At 50.4% G+C, this 14,816-nt stretch overlaps 1 protein-coding gene across 1 annotated transcript in view; it reads left to right on the forward strand.

Annotated features, from left to right (window-relative positions):
• Positions 1–14,250, forward strand: part of egfra (epidermal growth factor receptor a (erythroblastic leukemia viral (v-erb-b) oncogene homolog, avian)) — a 54,244-nt gene extending 39,994 nt beyond the window's left edge. Inside the window, 15 exon segments of the mRNA XM_049011845.1 lie at positions 282–372; positions 700–857; positions 976–1,014; positions 1,135–1,276; positions 1,922–2,044; positions 2,337–2,435; positions 3,945–4,130; positions 5,552–5,705; positions 6,366–6,443; positions 7,634–7,780; positions 8,302–8,399; positions 8,979–9,146; positions 10,994–11,080; positions 11,424–11,517; positions 12,598–14,250. Coding sequence (XP_048867802.1) covers positions 282–372; positions 700–857; positions 976–1,014; positions 1,135–1,276; positions 1,922–2,044; positions 2,337–2,435; positions 3,945–4,130; positions 5,552–5,705; positions 6,366–6,443; positions 7,634–7,780; positions 8,302–8,399; positions 8,979–9,146; positions 10,994–11,080; positions 11,424–11,517; positions 12,598–12,947 — 2,014 coding nt within the window. The 3' untranslated portion in view covers positions 12,948–14,250.
• Positions 14,251–14,816: the final 566 nt, after the last annotated feature.

Raw genomic sequence — 14,816 nt, forward strand, 5'->3', positions numbered from 1 at the left:
ATTGGGAATTAACACCCCCCCCCCCCCCCAACCTGTTCTGTGTCCTCGAACCCAGAACCTTTTTCCCTGCTCACTGCTGGTGATTGAGGTCTCTAGCTTGTGAGCAGAGCGGAGTCTCCCTAAATAGGATTAGTGGCATCCCCTGCCAATGGGAGCTTGCCTGCCAGGATAATAATGTTTGGTGGTGGGCACACGTAGCCTTGTTATACAGGAATAGCGCCCCCAGCAGTCTGTCAGTTGCAACTGCATCCATTTTTTCCCCTTCTTTGTCCACACTCCAGCATGCCACGGGAGTATGTGGACAATAGTACCTGCCTGGAGTGTGACCCAGAGTGTGCCCCCCAGGAGGCTGGACTGACTTGCAAGGGCCCTGTACGTATCCTGTGCTATATCGATCTTCATCAGGTTCCACGCTCACCTTTAGTGGGATATGAAGGTCGCTCGTGCATTTCGGTCCACGATCTGATGTCATATTTAATTTCTTATTGACGTATGTTACTCCTTCCTATGATGCTGGTTTGCACCATCGCAGTCTAACAGAATTGTACGTTCTCTGTTCGATTACTCAAGCCTCGGTCTAATAGGAACGTGTGGTCTGTGTGTGATTAGTCTAGCCTGCCAGTCTGAACGTGCCGATCACAGTGCCTCAGATTACAGACGCAGAGGGCTTCCTCTCAACACTGCCGTGCTGCTCCGCAGGGTCCCAACGCGTGCATGGCATGTGCCAATTACAAAGATGGCCCCCACTGTGTCCACCGCTGCCCCCACGGCATCCCAGGGGAGGGGGACACATTCATCTGGAAGTACCCTGATGAGTACAGAGAGTGCCAGCCGTGTCACATCAACTGTACGCAGGGGTGAGTCCCAGCAGCCCTTATTCACTGCAAGGACCCTACGTCCTGCATGGATGTGTCTGCTCTGGAGGGATTAAACCCCCCACCCCCCCCCCCCCCCCCCGTTTTCTTCTCTATGCAGATGTAGCGGGTCTGGATTGGAAGGCTGCCATCTGATAATGTGAGTAAGAAGAGCAGGATGAGATCCTAAAAGAAGCATCTTGATGCAAGTAGAAAGGAGGGGCAAGTGTCCCCAGCCCACTGGGGGGGACCGACATTAATGGAAAGTGCCTCCCCGCAGCTCCCATGTGTCCTCCATCGCGGCCGGCGTGGTGGGCGGCCTGCTGGCCTTCGTCATCGTCGCCCTCGCCATCTTCGTGCTGCTGCGCAGACAGCGCATCAAGAGGAAGAGGACACTGCGCAGACTGCTGCAGGAGAAAGAGGCGAGGCGACCGGGAGGGTGGTCTTTACCTTTTGGGTGTCCATATCCTCAGTGTTTCCTCAATCGGGGATTCAACCCCCCCCGCCAACCCTGTTCTCGAACCCAGAACATTTCTCCCTGCTCACTGCTGGTGGTTAGGAGGACGAAATGTAAATATCTCAAACACCACATGGTGGATTTGGTCAGATTTTAAATACGTGATTTCCAAACTTCTAGTCTATATGTGCACCCAATTTGACGGCATTTGATGGACCCTAACAGGTTTTATTTGGGGAAAAAGTAAATGATGCACCTTGGTGATGTTGATAAGGAATAAGTCACATAAAGTTTGCCTTTATGCATTTGAAAACTACTCATCTTCCTTCTTATACCTCACCAGTCAGTATTAGTGAAATTAATAGCTCACAGTGGAATAAATGCATATTGTAATATTAGCCTTCCAGCCTAGATTGGCTAGGTGTGACGCACGCTCATGAGCGATGTCGTGAAACGCACTGTAATATGCTTTCTGGAATGCTCTCTGTCTGCCATGCAGTTTTTCTCCAGATAAAAACTTATGAACTACGCAAATTCACGGGTCAGATAATATTTTTTCACGCTAGTGTGACTGCACCTTCAAGGGTATGGTCTCTGCTGCCTCCCACAGCTGGTGGAACCCCTGACCCCAAGCGGGGAGGCGCCCAACCAAGCGCTGCTCCGCATCCTGAAGGAGACCGAGTTCAAGAAGATCAAGGTCCTGGGCTCCGGAGCCTTCGGCACGGTCTACAAGGTAGCCGGGTTCCTGGCAGCTCTCACAGGGGTGAAGGTCACTGTGCGGAACATGCTAACATCAGCGCTAGTGCTGATTTGTATGTGGAGCAAATACTGCTACAGAAGAACCTGGTTTGCAGTTCTGCCTAGTTTGCTATCTCAGCTTGAGCTTTACTGTTACTGTGTTTATGTACAGATAAGTCTCAGGACGGCCTCTGTAGCTATCAGGGACCGGAGCTGAGATATCTGTGCTTTTGGGCCTGTGGTCAGATATGGCCTGTTGTGGTTCCATGGCTTGTCTTATCCTGCAGGGTCTGTGGGTCCCCGAGGGTGAAAATGTCAAGATCCCAGTGGCCATCAAGGTTCTGAGGGAAGCCACTTCTCCCAAAGCCAACAAGGAGATCCTGGATGTAAGTGAGGCTGCCCCCTCATTGGGTGGCAGGGGGCCGGCAGCCAGCAGCCAAATGGACGGAGCGGGAACTGGCTACTGTCTTATTAACCTGATTCCTGATAGGCTAAAAGGCTGATAGGCCAGGGCGGGGGGAGGGGGCGATTTTTTTTTAATTAATTTATTTATTTTTCCAAACCACTGATAGGACTCGCACAAGTCTGTGAAGTTTGGAAACGGATCCAGAGTAAACAAGCATGAAAATGCATGGTTTCTGTTTCTATACGGCCTCACAGAAAATCGTCCCAATGCTCGCATTCTGATTATTGGTTAAAAAGAATTGTACTAATCAAAATAGCTTTAAAACGAAAGAGAAAGAGCCAGCGATCTAAGAGGCGACTGGCCAGTGCAGGGTTCAGTGAATCATCAGCGACATCTGGCTATGTGATTTGTCAATTAGGGTATCTCGTGTTTTTCCAGAGTACCTTAACATCGGCAGTGGCGTAGGCCCTCTTAAATTACCAGAACACAGCATCTGGTTAGGGTATAAAGGTAGAAGCAGCCCGGCCAGCGTTTCCTGTCTGTGAAGCTATTTTCCCATAAGTACAAACCCCCACATTTAGGTTTAACCGCATATTTGTATCTTGAAATCTTGCCTCCAGGACACCAAATGGGATCTGTTAGTTTTCAGAGTTCGTCGACCGCATGCTCCGGGGCACACATGGCGTCCGAGAGGGGGCAATATCCGAATGTCCCACAAAGAGGATAAGGAATGTAAATGTACATGTCCAAAAAAAAGACATGCTTTGACGAATAGGTCACTGAATGCTGGTGTTGACCAATCAAGACGAAAGATTAAATCACACCCCTTTCCTAAGAGAAACGGACAGACGAGGACATGTGGGGGAACGGACACATCCTTGTAAGGGCGACTGCATCCGTGGTCGAAAGCATAGTATCCAAAGAAAGTGGGTGGGATCGGCGCTTGACGATCCACAGCTCTCTGTCGGACAGAATGTTCTCAGGCCGGGGTGGGGTGGGGTGGGGGGGCGTGTCTGAACGGCGTTTGCGCACAGTTGTGAATTTTCTCCGGGGAGGTGTAAACAGGAGGTATAAACAGCGTGCTCTACAGGCAGCGGCCGCATGGAGATGGGTCTCGCGCAAAGGCCTCGGGAACAAATGCGGGTGTTTAAGGAAAGTCGGCAACGGAGTCTAAACATCTAGAGGCCAGCTGGGGAGCGTGGGGGGGGGGGGGGGGGGGCAAGAGGGACACCCCGTGCAGTAGGAGAGGCTGATGTAGGCTCTCGGTTGGCCTTTTCATACCGTCCAGACATTTTACCGTGGTATACACTATTCTGATGGTATTTGCCAAGCAACACTAGTATTATGAAGTCTTGGTGATAAAATTTACCGGGGGAGGGGGTTCTGCTACAAAACGATCAAACACAATTCTTCGGTGCAGCTGAAATACCATGGTGTAACGTGTTACTGTAATAATACCCCAGCCTAACTCGCGCTGTGAATGGTGCAGGAGGCTTACGTGATGGCCAGCGTGGACCACCCCCACGTGTGCCGACTCCTGGGCATCTGCCTGACCTCCATCGTGCAGCTGGTCACCCAGCTGATGCCGTACGGCTGCCTGCTGGACTACGTGAGGGAGAATAAGGACAACGTGGGCTCCCAGTGCCTGCTCAACTGGTGTGTGCAGATCGCCAAGGTGAGTGGGAGGATCTTGCCGCATCCGCCAGCCCCCGCCGCTGCTGGAGATAGTCCACGCCAGCAGGCCACCTTCTTCTCCCCCCCCCCCCCCCCCGAGGTGGTTTGCGGAAAGCTTGAAGTTTATAGCCGGATGAACAACTGTGTGGAGGGGAGAGCTTTTGATCACTGCAGTCAAGGTCTCCGCTGAGTCAGGTTCCCAAGAACGTCTCATTCTGTCGTTTTTCCAAGAATACTTTTTTTTTTTTTTTTTAATGAAATTCATTTAGCGCCACCTAGTTCTGAATCCAGGGGATTTTTGGTGAACCCTGCCTTCCAGACTGCTGTGACCCTTGCTCCGCATAAATACAGCAGCCTTGTTATTTAGCCGTGGAGCCGGATGTTGTGGTTTGTTGGGTGTTAGGTGTGGCCTGAAAATTTACAATGGGGGGGCAACTCTGGAACTTTCTCAGCAATGTTTTCGATCAAATTTGCAGCAGCGTCTGTGCCGCTGGCCTAGGAGAGATCGTTCACACGTACCCCCATCATTTTTTCCCCCTCCCAAACCCAAAGACTTCGATTGCAGTCTTTGCCACGTCCTTAAGGACGGAAGGCTGTTATTTTGTGTACATGAGTGATTCAGCCACTCTGAATCCCATAAATTATACAGGAGGGTGTTTTGCGAGATTCTGGCCCTTTGTAATTCTCCGGATGATGCCTTTTCTCGCTCGGAGATGATCTTGCGCGCCCTCACCTCCGTCTAGTCGTGGTGTTGCCATGATTTTTTGGCACAGTGCACAGTCCCTGTTCCCTACTGTGTTGCACATGGACACTAGCTCATTGTTTCACTGTGAAATCAATTCCATGCACACTCATCTGTTTATCTGTCCCCCTGGCCTGTCCTCGTTTTAATAGCTTTTTTTTGTGGTTTTCTGTTAATGCCGTCACTAATTTGCTAAAATGACTCTGGCTACATTCTTTGCTGTTAAATGAATGTATGAATGGGTCGCCTCGATTTCCCTGCTACTGACAAATCAGAATTTTATTGCTCATCTTTTTTTTTTTTAATATATATTTTGCTTTATATTGTATTACTAAGGTTGTATTAATGTATTGACTTTACTAATGTATTAACTGTTAATGTCTCTAAATGGTTCACAACCTTTAAAACCGCAGTTAAGTATCCTTCAGTGTCACTCACTACTGCCATTATATTTGTAAATATTTCTGTAAGTTGTTTTCATAACTTTGTCTGGTAGAACAAGAACACATTCTGTCACTCATTGTTTTTTGTATTCGGTTTCTGTTGGTTGGCCAAGACCCCCAAAGTATCCCCAGACTGTCAAACCGGCCTCTGATATGAATGATGCCGTCGTGCAGCGCGTCGATCCCCCGATTTGCGTTTGCGAGAGCGAGGGATTGAGTGCCTCCCTTCGCTTACAGGGGATGAGCTACCTGGAAGAACGTCACCTGGTGCACCGAGACCTGGCCGCCCGGAACGTGCTGGTCAAGACCCCCCAGCACGTCAAGATCACGGACTTCGGCCTGGCCAAGCTCCTGAGCACCGACGAGAAGGAGTACCACGCCGACGGTGGCAGTGGCAAGGTCAGCGTTCTGGAAATGCTCCGTGCGGCACATCTGTCCACCTTCCAGCCGTGTATCCGGTATAGGGTCACGGCCAACCGGAATCCTGCCCCAGAAAGTACCCTAGATGGCTTGGCGGTCCACACACCCAGCCACTATGTTGATTTCAGGACCAGTTCGCCAATTTGTAGATTGTGGGAGGAAACTCACGCTCACGCAAAGAGCGAGCACGTTCGCTACACAGGGGAGAAGTGGGATTCGAACCCATGCCCTCAACCGCCCATGTCTGCCATGCAAAAAAAAATAAAAATTTTCGCGAACATGTGTTTGTGATTTGGGTGCATAGCTGTTGGGTGAGGCTCTGGTCAAACTGACCCACCCCCCACTTCATATAAAAGCTCTTCTCATGACACTGGCTGCCTCTGTTTGAAACTGTGCAGCGGCATGACACGAGTTAACTGTAGCTCGTCTGCACATTGTGTAAATGTCTGGTCTAAGCAAAATGCGGGGGGGAGGGGGGGGTAGAGTGTTTGGCAGAAACGGGCATGACCCGGCCCGCTTGCATGTGTTTAATAGACGCAGGGATCTGCTGTGTTCCGGATCTCCCGCGCTGTAGGTCGCGGAGGCAGGCATGTTGGAAGAACGCCAACTCGAGCTCCTGCTTTCTCCCCACAGGTGCCGATCAAGTGGATGGCGCTGGAGTCGATCCTGCACCGGACCTACACGCACCAGAGCGACGTGTGGAGCTACGGTTAGTGATGGGGGTGGGGGGCACGACACTGGTCACCTTAACTGAGGGGGAGGGTCGTGGAGAATCGCTTGAGCCCGAGGTGGTGGGTGTGCTTTCCGCTTGCTCGTTCAAGGCATAGATCTGTTAACAGGATCTTTGGATTAGGCATTTTGTTTTGACAGGTGGGGGTGGATTGGAGCAGGGATAGCTGTAGACCTCATTTGCATGCTCCCCCCCCCCACCCAGCTGTGTGAGGTCCAACACACACCCTCGCTCGTTTCTGACACGTTCTGTTAGTAGCGTGGGGCCTGAAGTCAACAGGACCTCCTCATGCCCCCCGTCCCCACCCCCCTTCCTGTAAATCCATCTCCAAGAGAGACCCCACCTGCTTTGCACCCGCTGAAAATGGGTTGCCTGAAGCAACCATCCGCCCGTTTCATTAAAGCCGCAGAACGGCACGAGGCCCAGTCCTGTCACCGTTCAGGAACCGATTCCCCTCAGTCCATCCTGGCTGCTCTCCAGTCCCCTAACTGGGTAGCCGTGGCAGTGTCCAGGAATGCCATGCCAGTAAAGACCGAGACCAGTTTGCTCTGCTGGATCCGGGGTTAAAGAGCCTCTAGGTAAAACTCTATAATAATGACCCTAATGGGTTCTGCAGATCTGCATCCTCTTGGACAAGGTAACACGAGCTTCACTAAATCCTCCATTCCCAGAACAACGGGCTCGGTTATGCCAGAACCTTTTCTGGGGACCAAGCAGAACGATCTGCTGCATGAAACAACCCTGACTTACTCTTACTCTGATTTATCGAATGATTAAAAGACTGAGAGCTTGAGACTCCGTAATGAGAGGGTCAGCGCCACTCCTTTATAGAGACAGATGAGTAGATGCGGCCATTTTGCCGGAGGGCCTCCCTTGTAAAGTAAGAATCTGTGCCTAGAATTTCAAAATGACACCGCGGGCAGATTCCAGCATCTATAGCATCGGTAGAAACGAAGAACAAACGGCTTACTGTCTCCACGAAGAGAGCGTACCCATTGACACACCCAAGATGTCGCTCATCGTCACTGTCATGTGACATTCGTACGGCAAAACCTCACATTAGCACCGTCCTTTGTAACTGCTGAAAGACGATGCGGAACTTGAAGTGTGGTCCCAGACGTCCGTCTTAAGGGAGCCCTTGTCCGATGACGTGTCCCATTTCCGCGCAGGGGTGACGGTGTGGGAGCTGATGACGTTCGGCACAAAGCCTTATGATGGCATCCCGGCCAGTGACATCGCGGAGGTCCTGGAGAAGGGCGAGCGTCTCCCACAGCCGCCCATCTGCACCATCGACGTCTACATGATCATGGTCAAATGTGAGTCTACCATGAGGGGTGGGTCATTGGGGTGCTCAGTACTGCCGCACTGACATCGCAACTTGGGTGTCATGTGCTATGGCAAGCTGCAAATCGCTTCATTAAAATATCGAGCCGTGGTAGTCCTTTGGCTGCTATTAACCGTCAAAGAAAGAATAGCAGGTTTATCATATTGTTAGGTGCCATCAAGCACGTGTTGACTACTCCGGAACGTGCCGTCTTCTGTCTGGATTTTCAGACACATTCAGATTGTTGTGATCGTTGAGGCAAGGGAAATGGTTAAAATTGACTTGTGCTCTTCCGGAGAGTATCTTATTTATTGATGTCTAGCTTAATCCAATCTTTAAGCCGGAGAGTTTGTTTACACCACAGATGGTTGAAGAACTAGGAGAAACCATCTGGGCTTCAGTCATCTCCCGTCCGCGCTGGGACCGTCCAAGGCTACAGGCAATTCATTCTGGCTTGAAGGCTGTTATTGACTCCTTCCTCCCGCTTTCTGGTCTGTGTCATTGTCTCCTTAGGCTGGATGATCGATGCCGAGAGCAGGCCGCACTTCCGGGAGCTGGTGGCGGAGTTCTCCAAGATGGCGCGAGACCCGCAGCGGTACCTCGTCATCCAGGTACCGATCAGAACTCCGTCTCTTCACCAGAAGCACAAACTACAAAAGCAGGTGTCCCTCTCCGAGCCCTGCCAGGCTCCTTCCTTCAGATCGGCGGTGGCGGGGGCCTCGCAGCCCCTCTGGCTTGCTCTCGTCTTGGATGCCGGCCACCTAAAATAGCCATGATATAAAGCACCTGGGTGACATGTTACATTGTCAAGACGATCCCAGATATATGGCAGGAGATAAAATAGACGTTTGAGAAAACAGCCTTGGAAATGAGGAGCCTGGAATTATCCTGAGTTCCAAAGAATGGAAAAGAGGATGAATGAAGCACAGAGTAGGATCTTACTGGGCAGATGATGGTCCTCGTTGCTGATGTAGATGTAGGGGCTCACACCATGGGTTGGGTCCAAACCAATATGGCCCCTTCCAGTTTATGACTGTTAAAAGCACTAATAACTCATGATTCTCATTTGCAACCAACAAGATCAATATGTCAACTCGGTGACCCCCCCCCCCCCCCCAAGCAATATATATGTGAAGCTGACAGTAAAAGATGCTTTGGCAGGATGTAAAGTGGCATGTTGTTCATCATAGGGTGATGAGAGAATGTACCTGCCCAGTCCGAACGACTCCAAGTTCTACCGCACCCTGATCAGCGGCGAGGACATGGAGGACGCTGTGGACGCAGACGAGTACCTGGTGCCCTACAACGGCTTCTTCAGCAGCCCCAGCACGTCCCGCACCCAGTTGCTGCACTCCATGGTAACCGCTCCACGTGTGGTCACCCTGAACCACCGCCCAGCTAGGGGATTCCAAAGGGAGCGCCTCAGTGCATCGTCCACAATGTGTCGTATGCTCAGTGTCATGATTTACGGATTGGAGGAGGGGGTCTGTGGCTTACCGGGTCAGGACTCTCTGCCGGAACGTCACGGGGTTTGAATCCCGCGGTCATCAAACTAACACTACTGTTGGGGCCTTGAGCAAAGACCTTAAGCGAATTACTCCGAGAACTAACCCTATGCTATAACCCTCAGGCTTGCTTTCACCCGCATCTGTATGTGTCCGTCTCTCTCAGGGAGAGCATGGGATAGGCGAAAATCCCATTTCTCCCCAGGGATTAATAAGTCGTTAGTGTCAGATTTGCAGCTCTGGCCGAACTACAGTCCGCGGTATTTTTGTCCCTCTTTCCTTGCTTTTGATGTGCATTTCTAGGCCGAAGCGATCTGGTAAAATTGACTTCTTGGGTCAGAGCTGCGCTGTGTGTATGATCTGTAATTCCCAACATCCCAACACTGCTGCCTTTTCCAAAACGGGTCCGAGAGATCAGTGCCGCCGAGGGGACGAGTACAGACGAGAGCCAGCATCTTCTAACGGGAGAAGCCTTGTTTTGAGGCCATACTGTGAGAGGAGGGAGCACATGCTGCTTTTCGCTGGCGCACCTGGTTGCCACATGGGGATGTAATATCACACAGGAAACCTGTCACCTCCACCTTGCTCCCCCCGTGTGACACAAGCGCCTTTGTTCCCGGGGTGTAAAAACAGGGGGACCAGACACCAGGATTTGGGCTTGGATGACTTCCAATTTTTCATACTGTCCAGATATTACGCCTTTGTATAGAGTGTTTTCAAAAGCAATGCAATTTGAGTATTTTGATAGAATTTGCTGAATGGGGGAAGGGGGTGACCTCATGATATCTTTTGCAGGACGGCAAATTTAATTTGCGTGGTATTTCACCCAAACCAAGTTTATATACAGTGTGTATGGTGAACAGTAAGTACTACAGCTGCGGAGTAACAGGGTTTAATCAATAAAGTGGTTAAAAGCCACCAATATATAGATAAGCAGCTAGAAGTTAGTGGTCAGAGTCAAGGCTGGGTTTTAGCAGGGTGGGGGGCTCCATACATCAGGCAAGGCGGGGGCAGAAAATGTGGGCTGGGGGAGGCGGGTTCGTAGTGGAGAACCTGCCTGTCCCAGACGGCGCTGAGTGACAGGGATGTGGGGGCGGCACCCATGCATCCTGTTTGGCTGCCAGGCCACCGGACGCCCCCCCCCCCTTCCTCGGCCCCTGCTCGTTCTCACTTTTCAAAGAGTGTCTGCTGAGGACTTCAGAAGGCCTATTCGAAGCCCCCCCCCCCCTCCCACCGAATGCATTGTAATTCCAGAGCCTGTGCATGATGACCTTCGCAGACATGACCGGCGCTACTTGTTAAAGCTATCTGGCTTTTTTTTTTTTTTTTTTTTTTTTTTTTTTAAAGAGAGTGGGGCTGCTTTCCTTAGATGAAGAGTTTGCTTATATTATCGGCCCCCACCCCTTTGCTTTCGGACATGGCCATTTACGGTCTCGGGAGTCCTGACGCTCGGCAGCCGGCTTTGGCCATGGCAGATGTACCATAGTGCCTTGGAGTCAATTTTTCCATGTGTGAGATGGAGGGGGGGGGGGGGGTGTGGGGAGAGAAGGTGAGGGGTAGAGAGGGGGTGGGTGGGGGTGAGGGAGAGGGTGAGGAGATGAGGGGGAGGGGGCCCGCACCATTACGGCCTCCTCTCCCTGCAAACCGGGCTGTCCACGGATGTCCTGACAGAAAACCCTCTCTCTCTTTTCCCCTGTTAGAGTCTCAGCAGTAGTGGAGGAGGAGGAGGAGGAGGAGGAGGAGGAGGAGTGCCAGCAGTAGGAGTCGGCTGCCAGGGGAGGAATGGGGTGAGTGAAGCGTCTCCCTGCATGGTGTGTGAGGAGCTGTGACAGGCATACAGTAACACACAGAAGCTCCACACACACTGGCGAATGTTCCGGGGTCGTGCTCCTGGACAGCTATTAATACCCATCGTTAATTACCTATAATGGTTCTGTCTGAGCTGCGATGCCCCAGGACTGCAGACCTGCAACATTCCCAGTTTGTCTGTCCTAATAATATCAGCACGGGGGGGGCAGCACCAGAGACATTAAGATAAGCAGAGAGGGGGCGCTTGGGTTGGAATGGGCGGCCTGGTGACCCGCTGGACCTGCGTCGGTCCTCTGTGTGATGCCGGCATCTCGTTTTCAGAACGGTTACCCGGGGAGAGAGAACAGCATGATCCTCCGGTACATCTCGGACCCCACAGACGGCTCACTCAACCACGACTTCCATCCCCTCCCAGGCGAGTTTACCCACCCGCGCGCCTTGTCAACCTGCTTTACACATGACCACACCACCGGGCTTCAGTCCCGACTGACAGCCCCTTGCCTTGACAAATGGCCGTCTTGGTTTCCTGCGCCATAGTCCGGCACTCAGAAGGCATGTGCTCTGATTTCTGGCTTAGTGCAATACCTCAGCTATAAAAGGTTTTAACAAGCAAGGTCTATCCTCAAGAAGTGCAGACAGCCATGAACACGTGTAGGACAATAGCCAGTCCCAAAATAAAGTGGTTAAAATTGGCTAAACACTCTCAGAGGGGGGAGGGAAAAAAGAAATCTGGTTGAGGGTTTCACCCCCAATTATATGAATTCATACACACGCATGCCGCTGAAGATTATCAAATAGGACGTTGAGGACCATAACTTTACAGTTGCGTATTCGCTGATTGACTGCAGATGCATCGTGGACTTTCGACAAATGACTGGGGGGGTTCCAGCAATTGTTAGGCTGGCAGCAGCAGGATCCAAATCTGGAAAAGCAATTAGCGATTAGCTACACATGACCAACGCCGTTTGACAGAAAGTGGGGAGGGTGGGGGGGTTCATTTTAAGATGGAAGCACAGAGAAACTTCTGTGGTTACAGATACTATGATAACTAAAAGTCAGATCTGAAAAGTCAGGACGTGAATAATGATGAGGGGGTGACCATGTGTCCTGCAGTTAATATTTTTTTCCGACTACACACACTTTGGGTGTCATTCAGTGTCCTACAAATTGTCCTGAACAAAAAAACCTTGTTGGGGAATCATTGAATTATGGTGAGGGGCAGGTGTGATTGTGGGATTTGTTTGATTTAGTAATTTTGGACAAATCGTGAGCAAAATACCTATGCAAAACTTTTTAATAAGTGGACTTCCCTTGGCCCATGGAATTTGGGAATCCCTGTACAATGGCGACCTCTGCTGTACAGGATCAGTACTGCAGCAATCTTACATTTTGGGCTCACTGTTTCACAAGACCAACTGTACCAGCGATACAATTTTTGCTACTAGTTAGACTTGCTTCTGTTCTCCAATGGCCTATTTCTCTTGCTGTCTTGTAGAGTATGTCAACGAAAGTGGCACAGGGCCGCTAGACATGACGAACCCCATCTACCAGAACCCCCTGCCATCCAGCTCCACAGTCCCCGCGGTGGCGTCTGACGAGGCAGAGGCCGAGTACCTGAACTGCTTCAAGCTGGAACTTTCTCAGCCCGAGTACCTCAATGTAGTGCAGCCCGGCTTCAACAAATCCCAAAGTTGTGGGCAGAAATTCGGAGCCCAGACCAGTCTGGACAACCCGGACTATCAGGAAGGCTTTTCTGCCTTTGGACGTTCACGGGCCAATGGTCATCTGCCTGCCAAGGAGAACGTGGAGTACCTGGGCCTTACTGTGGAAGCCCAGGTCCATTAACTGCCCCCAGAAACGGAAGGTAGAAGAGGGACAGACAAAAGCTTTAACAGGGGTGCAATAGACTGCTTTCATTTGCTTCCCTTATCGGTGTAGTGTCATAACCTGGCCACAGTCCTCCAGGTGCAGGAAGTCACCTTCAACTGAGAACATTTGACCTGTGACCTATGACCCTTCAACTGAAGTGCCCCGGAGTCGCATTTTCACGAGAATTCGGAATGGCACCTTGTTCAGCCACTGGATGTTGTTCAGAATGAGCCCCCCCCCCTTAAATTCAGCTACGGCCTTGTGATCCCTCTGGCTCTTTGTTGAACGTGCAGGTACTGAAGTAACTCGAGGTACTGAGGCGCGCAAGTCCATTTATCCTATCTGAGGTTCTGTCTTGGCAAAGGAGTTAATAACATCGTACGTCGGACTCTGCTGGTTCTTGGCTTCAGTCAGGAAGGTTCAAAGGGGCAGCTCTTCGGCCAAAGAGCGCCCAACTGGAGTCTGACTAGATGATGGGGGAGCTTGAGAGCTTCAGCGAATGAGAGATGACTTTTTGGAAGAAAAGCTCTTCTGTCGCGACGGGTGTGAAGATTGCGAAAAGACGACGACAGCGGTGGAGGCGTGTCTGCGTCGTAGCTGGAACTCATGTGCTGCCGTAGATGAATGTTTTGTAAATAAAAACAGGAATGTTCTTTTTACCTTTTAGGTTTAAATCTGTACAGCTGCGTTCAGTTGGAATCTCTTGGTTTATCAAGAAATGGGAGATTTGAAGGGTCTCCGGAAACGCAAGGCCATCTTCTCTCCGGTCAGATTTTAGTACGCTGTTGATAAGCCCTCAGCCTGTACAGCATGGCCCAAGGGTCGAAAACTGGACAAGATAGCAGTTGGATTATAGACATTATATTCATGTATTTTGTATTGTTTCCATTTGTAATTTACTTATTTTAAATTCCCAAAAACTGCACTGTTTCATTTGCTTAGCTCTGTTCTACCCAGTGTACATGTAGCTTTACCACACTAATTTTCCCTCCTTTTTTTTTAAACCCGTTTACCCTCGGCTAAGGCTCTAGATTTGCTCTTTAACTTAAACCTTCCTGTGGGGTTCAGGTTTTATAAGGTGAGCGGTTAAACTCACCAATGCAAATTTTGGTAAAACATTTTCCCTATAAGGTTTGTTGTACTCGTCTGCCGCTAATGTTATATTGTGTCATACAGGACGACCGCAAACTGAAGCGATTTCTCCAGCCGTTAGGCACATCGCTGTACATGTCTGCATTACGTTGAGTTTATTCCAATAAATCAATACTTTTTTTTTAAAGGCATTGTGGGATTCTTTTCCTCTTGTGACAATGTACAGTCAGATGTCCTTTCAGGCTTAAATGAGTGCAAAAGTTTCTTTACTCTTTCATGTTTTAAAATGAAATGGAGGGTTGCTTAAAGAAGCAGAGTGTCTCTCAGGAAATCCCAACTGCCCCCCCCCCCCAAACAAAGGGGGGGTGTTTATGCAGCCCTCTGGGGGCAAATTAATCAACTTCTCCAACAGTTAAAAGCTTGGATTACACCCACTAGGCATCACTGGCTCAGCAACATGTTTACTCAAGCTGATTTGCCTCAGATTGCCTCTTCGTGACCTCTGAGATGCCCTAGTCAAGGCCAACTGGACCCTACGGCTGCTTATCGTCCCAGCAACACTGTTCGGAGCCCTAATTACGTCAATTAACAGCACCTCCGTGATTTAGGTTCTCTGCACGGTATGTGGCTTAATGGGTTAGGCTGGTTGGTGATCACCTGATCAGACCCGTTAGAATACACAGGCTGGTAGTGCAAAACTGCCTTTACCTTCAACATCTCCAGCGATGCTGCCTGAACTTCCCTTTTAGTTGA

The sequence above is a fragment of the Brienomyrus brachyistius genome, chromosome 4 (assembly GCF_023856365.1).
Source record: "Brienomyrus brachyistius isolate T26 chromosome 4, BBRACH_0.4, whole genome shotgun sequence".
Classification (NCBI taxonomy): Eukaryota; Metazoa; Chordata; class Actinopteri; order Osteoglossiformes; family Mormyridae; genus Brienomyrus; species Brienomyrus brachyistius.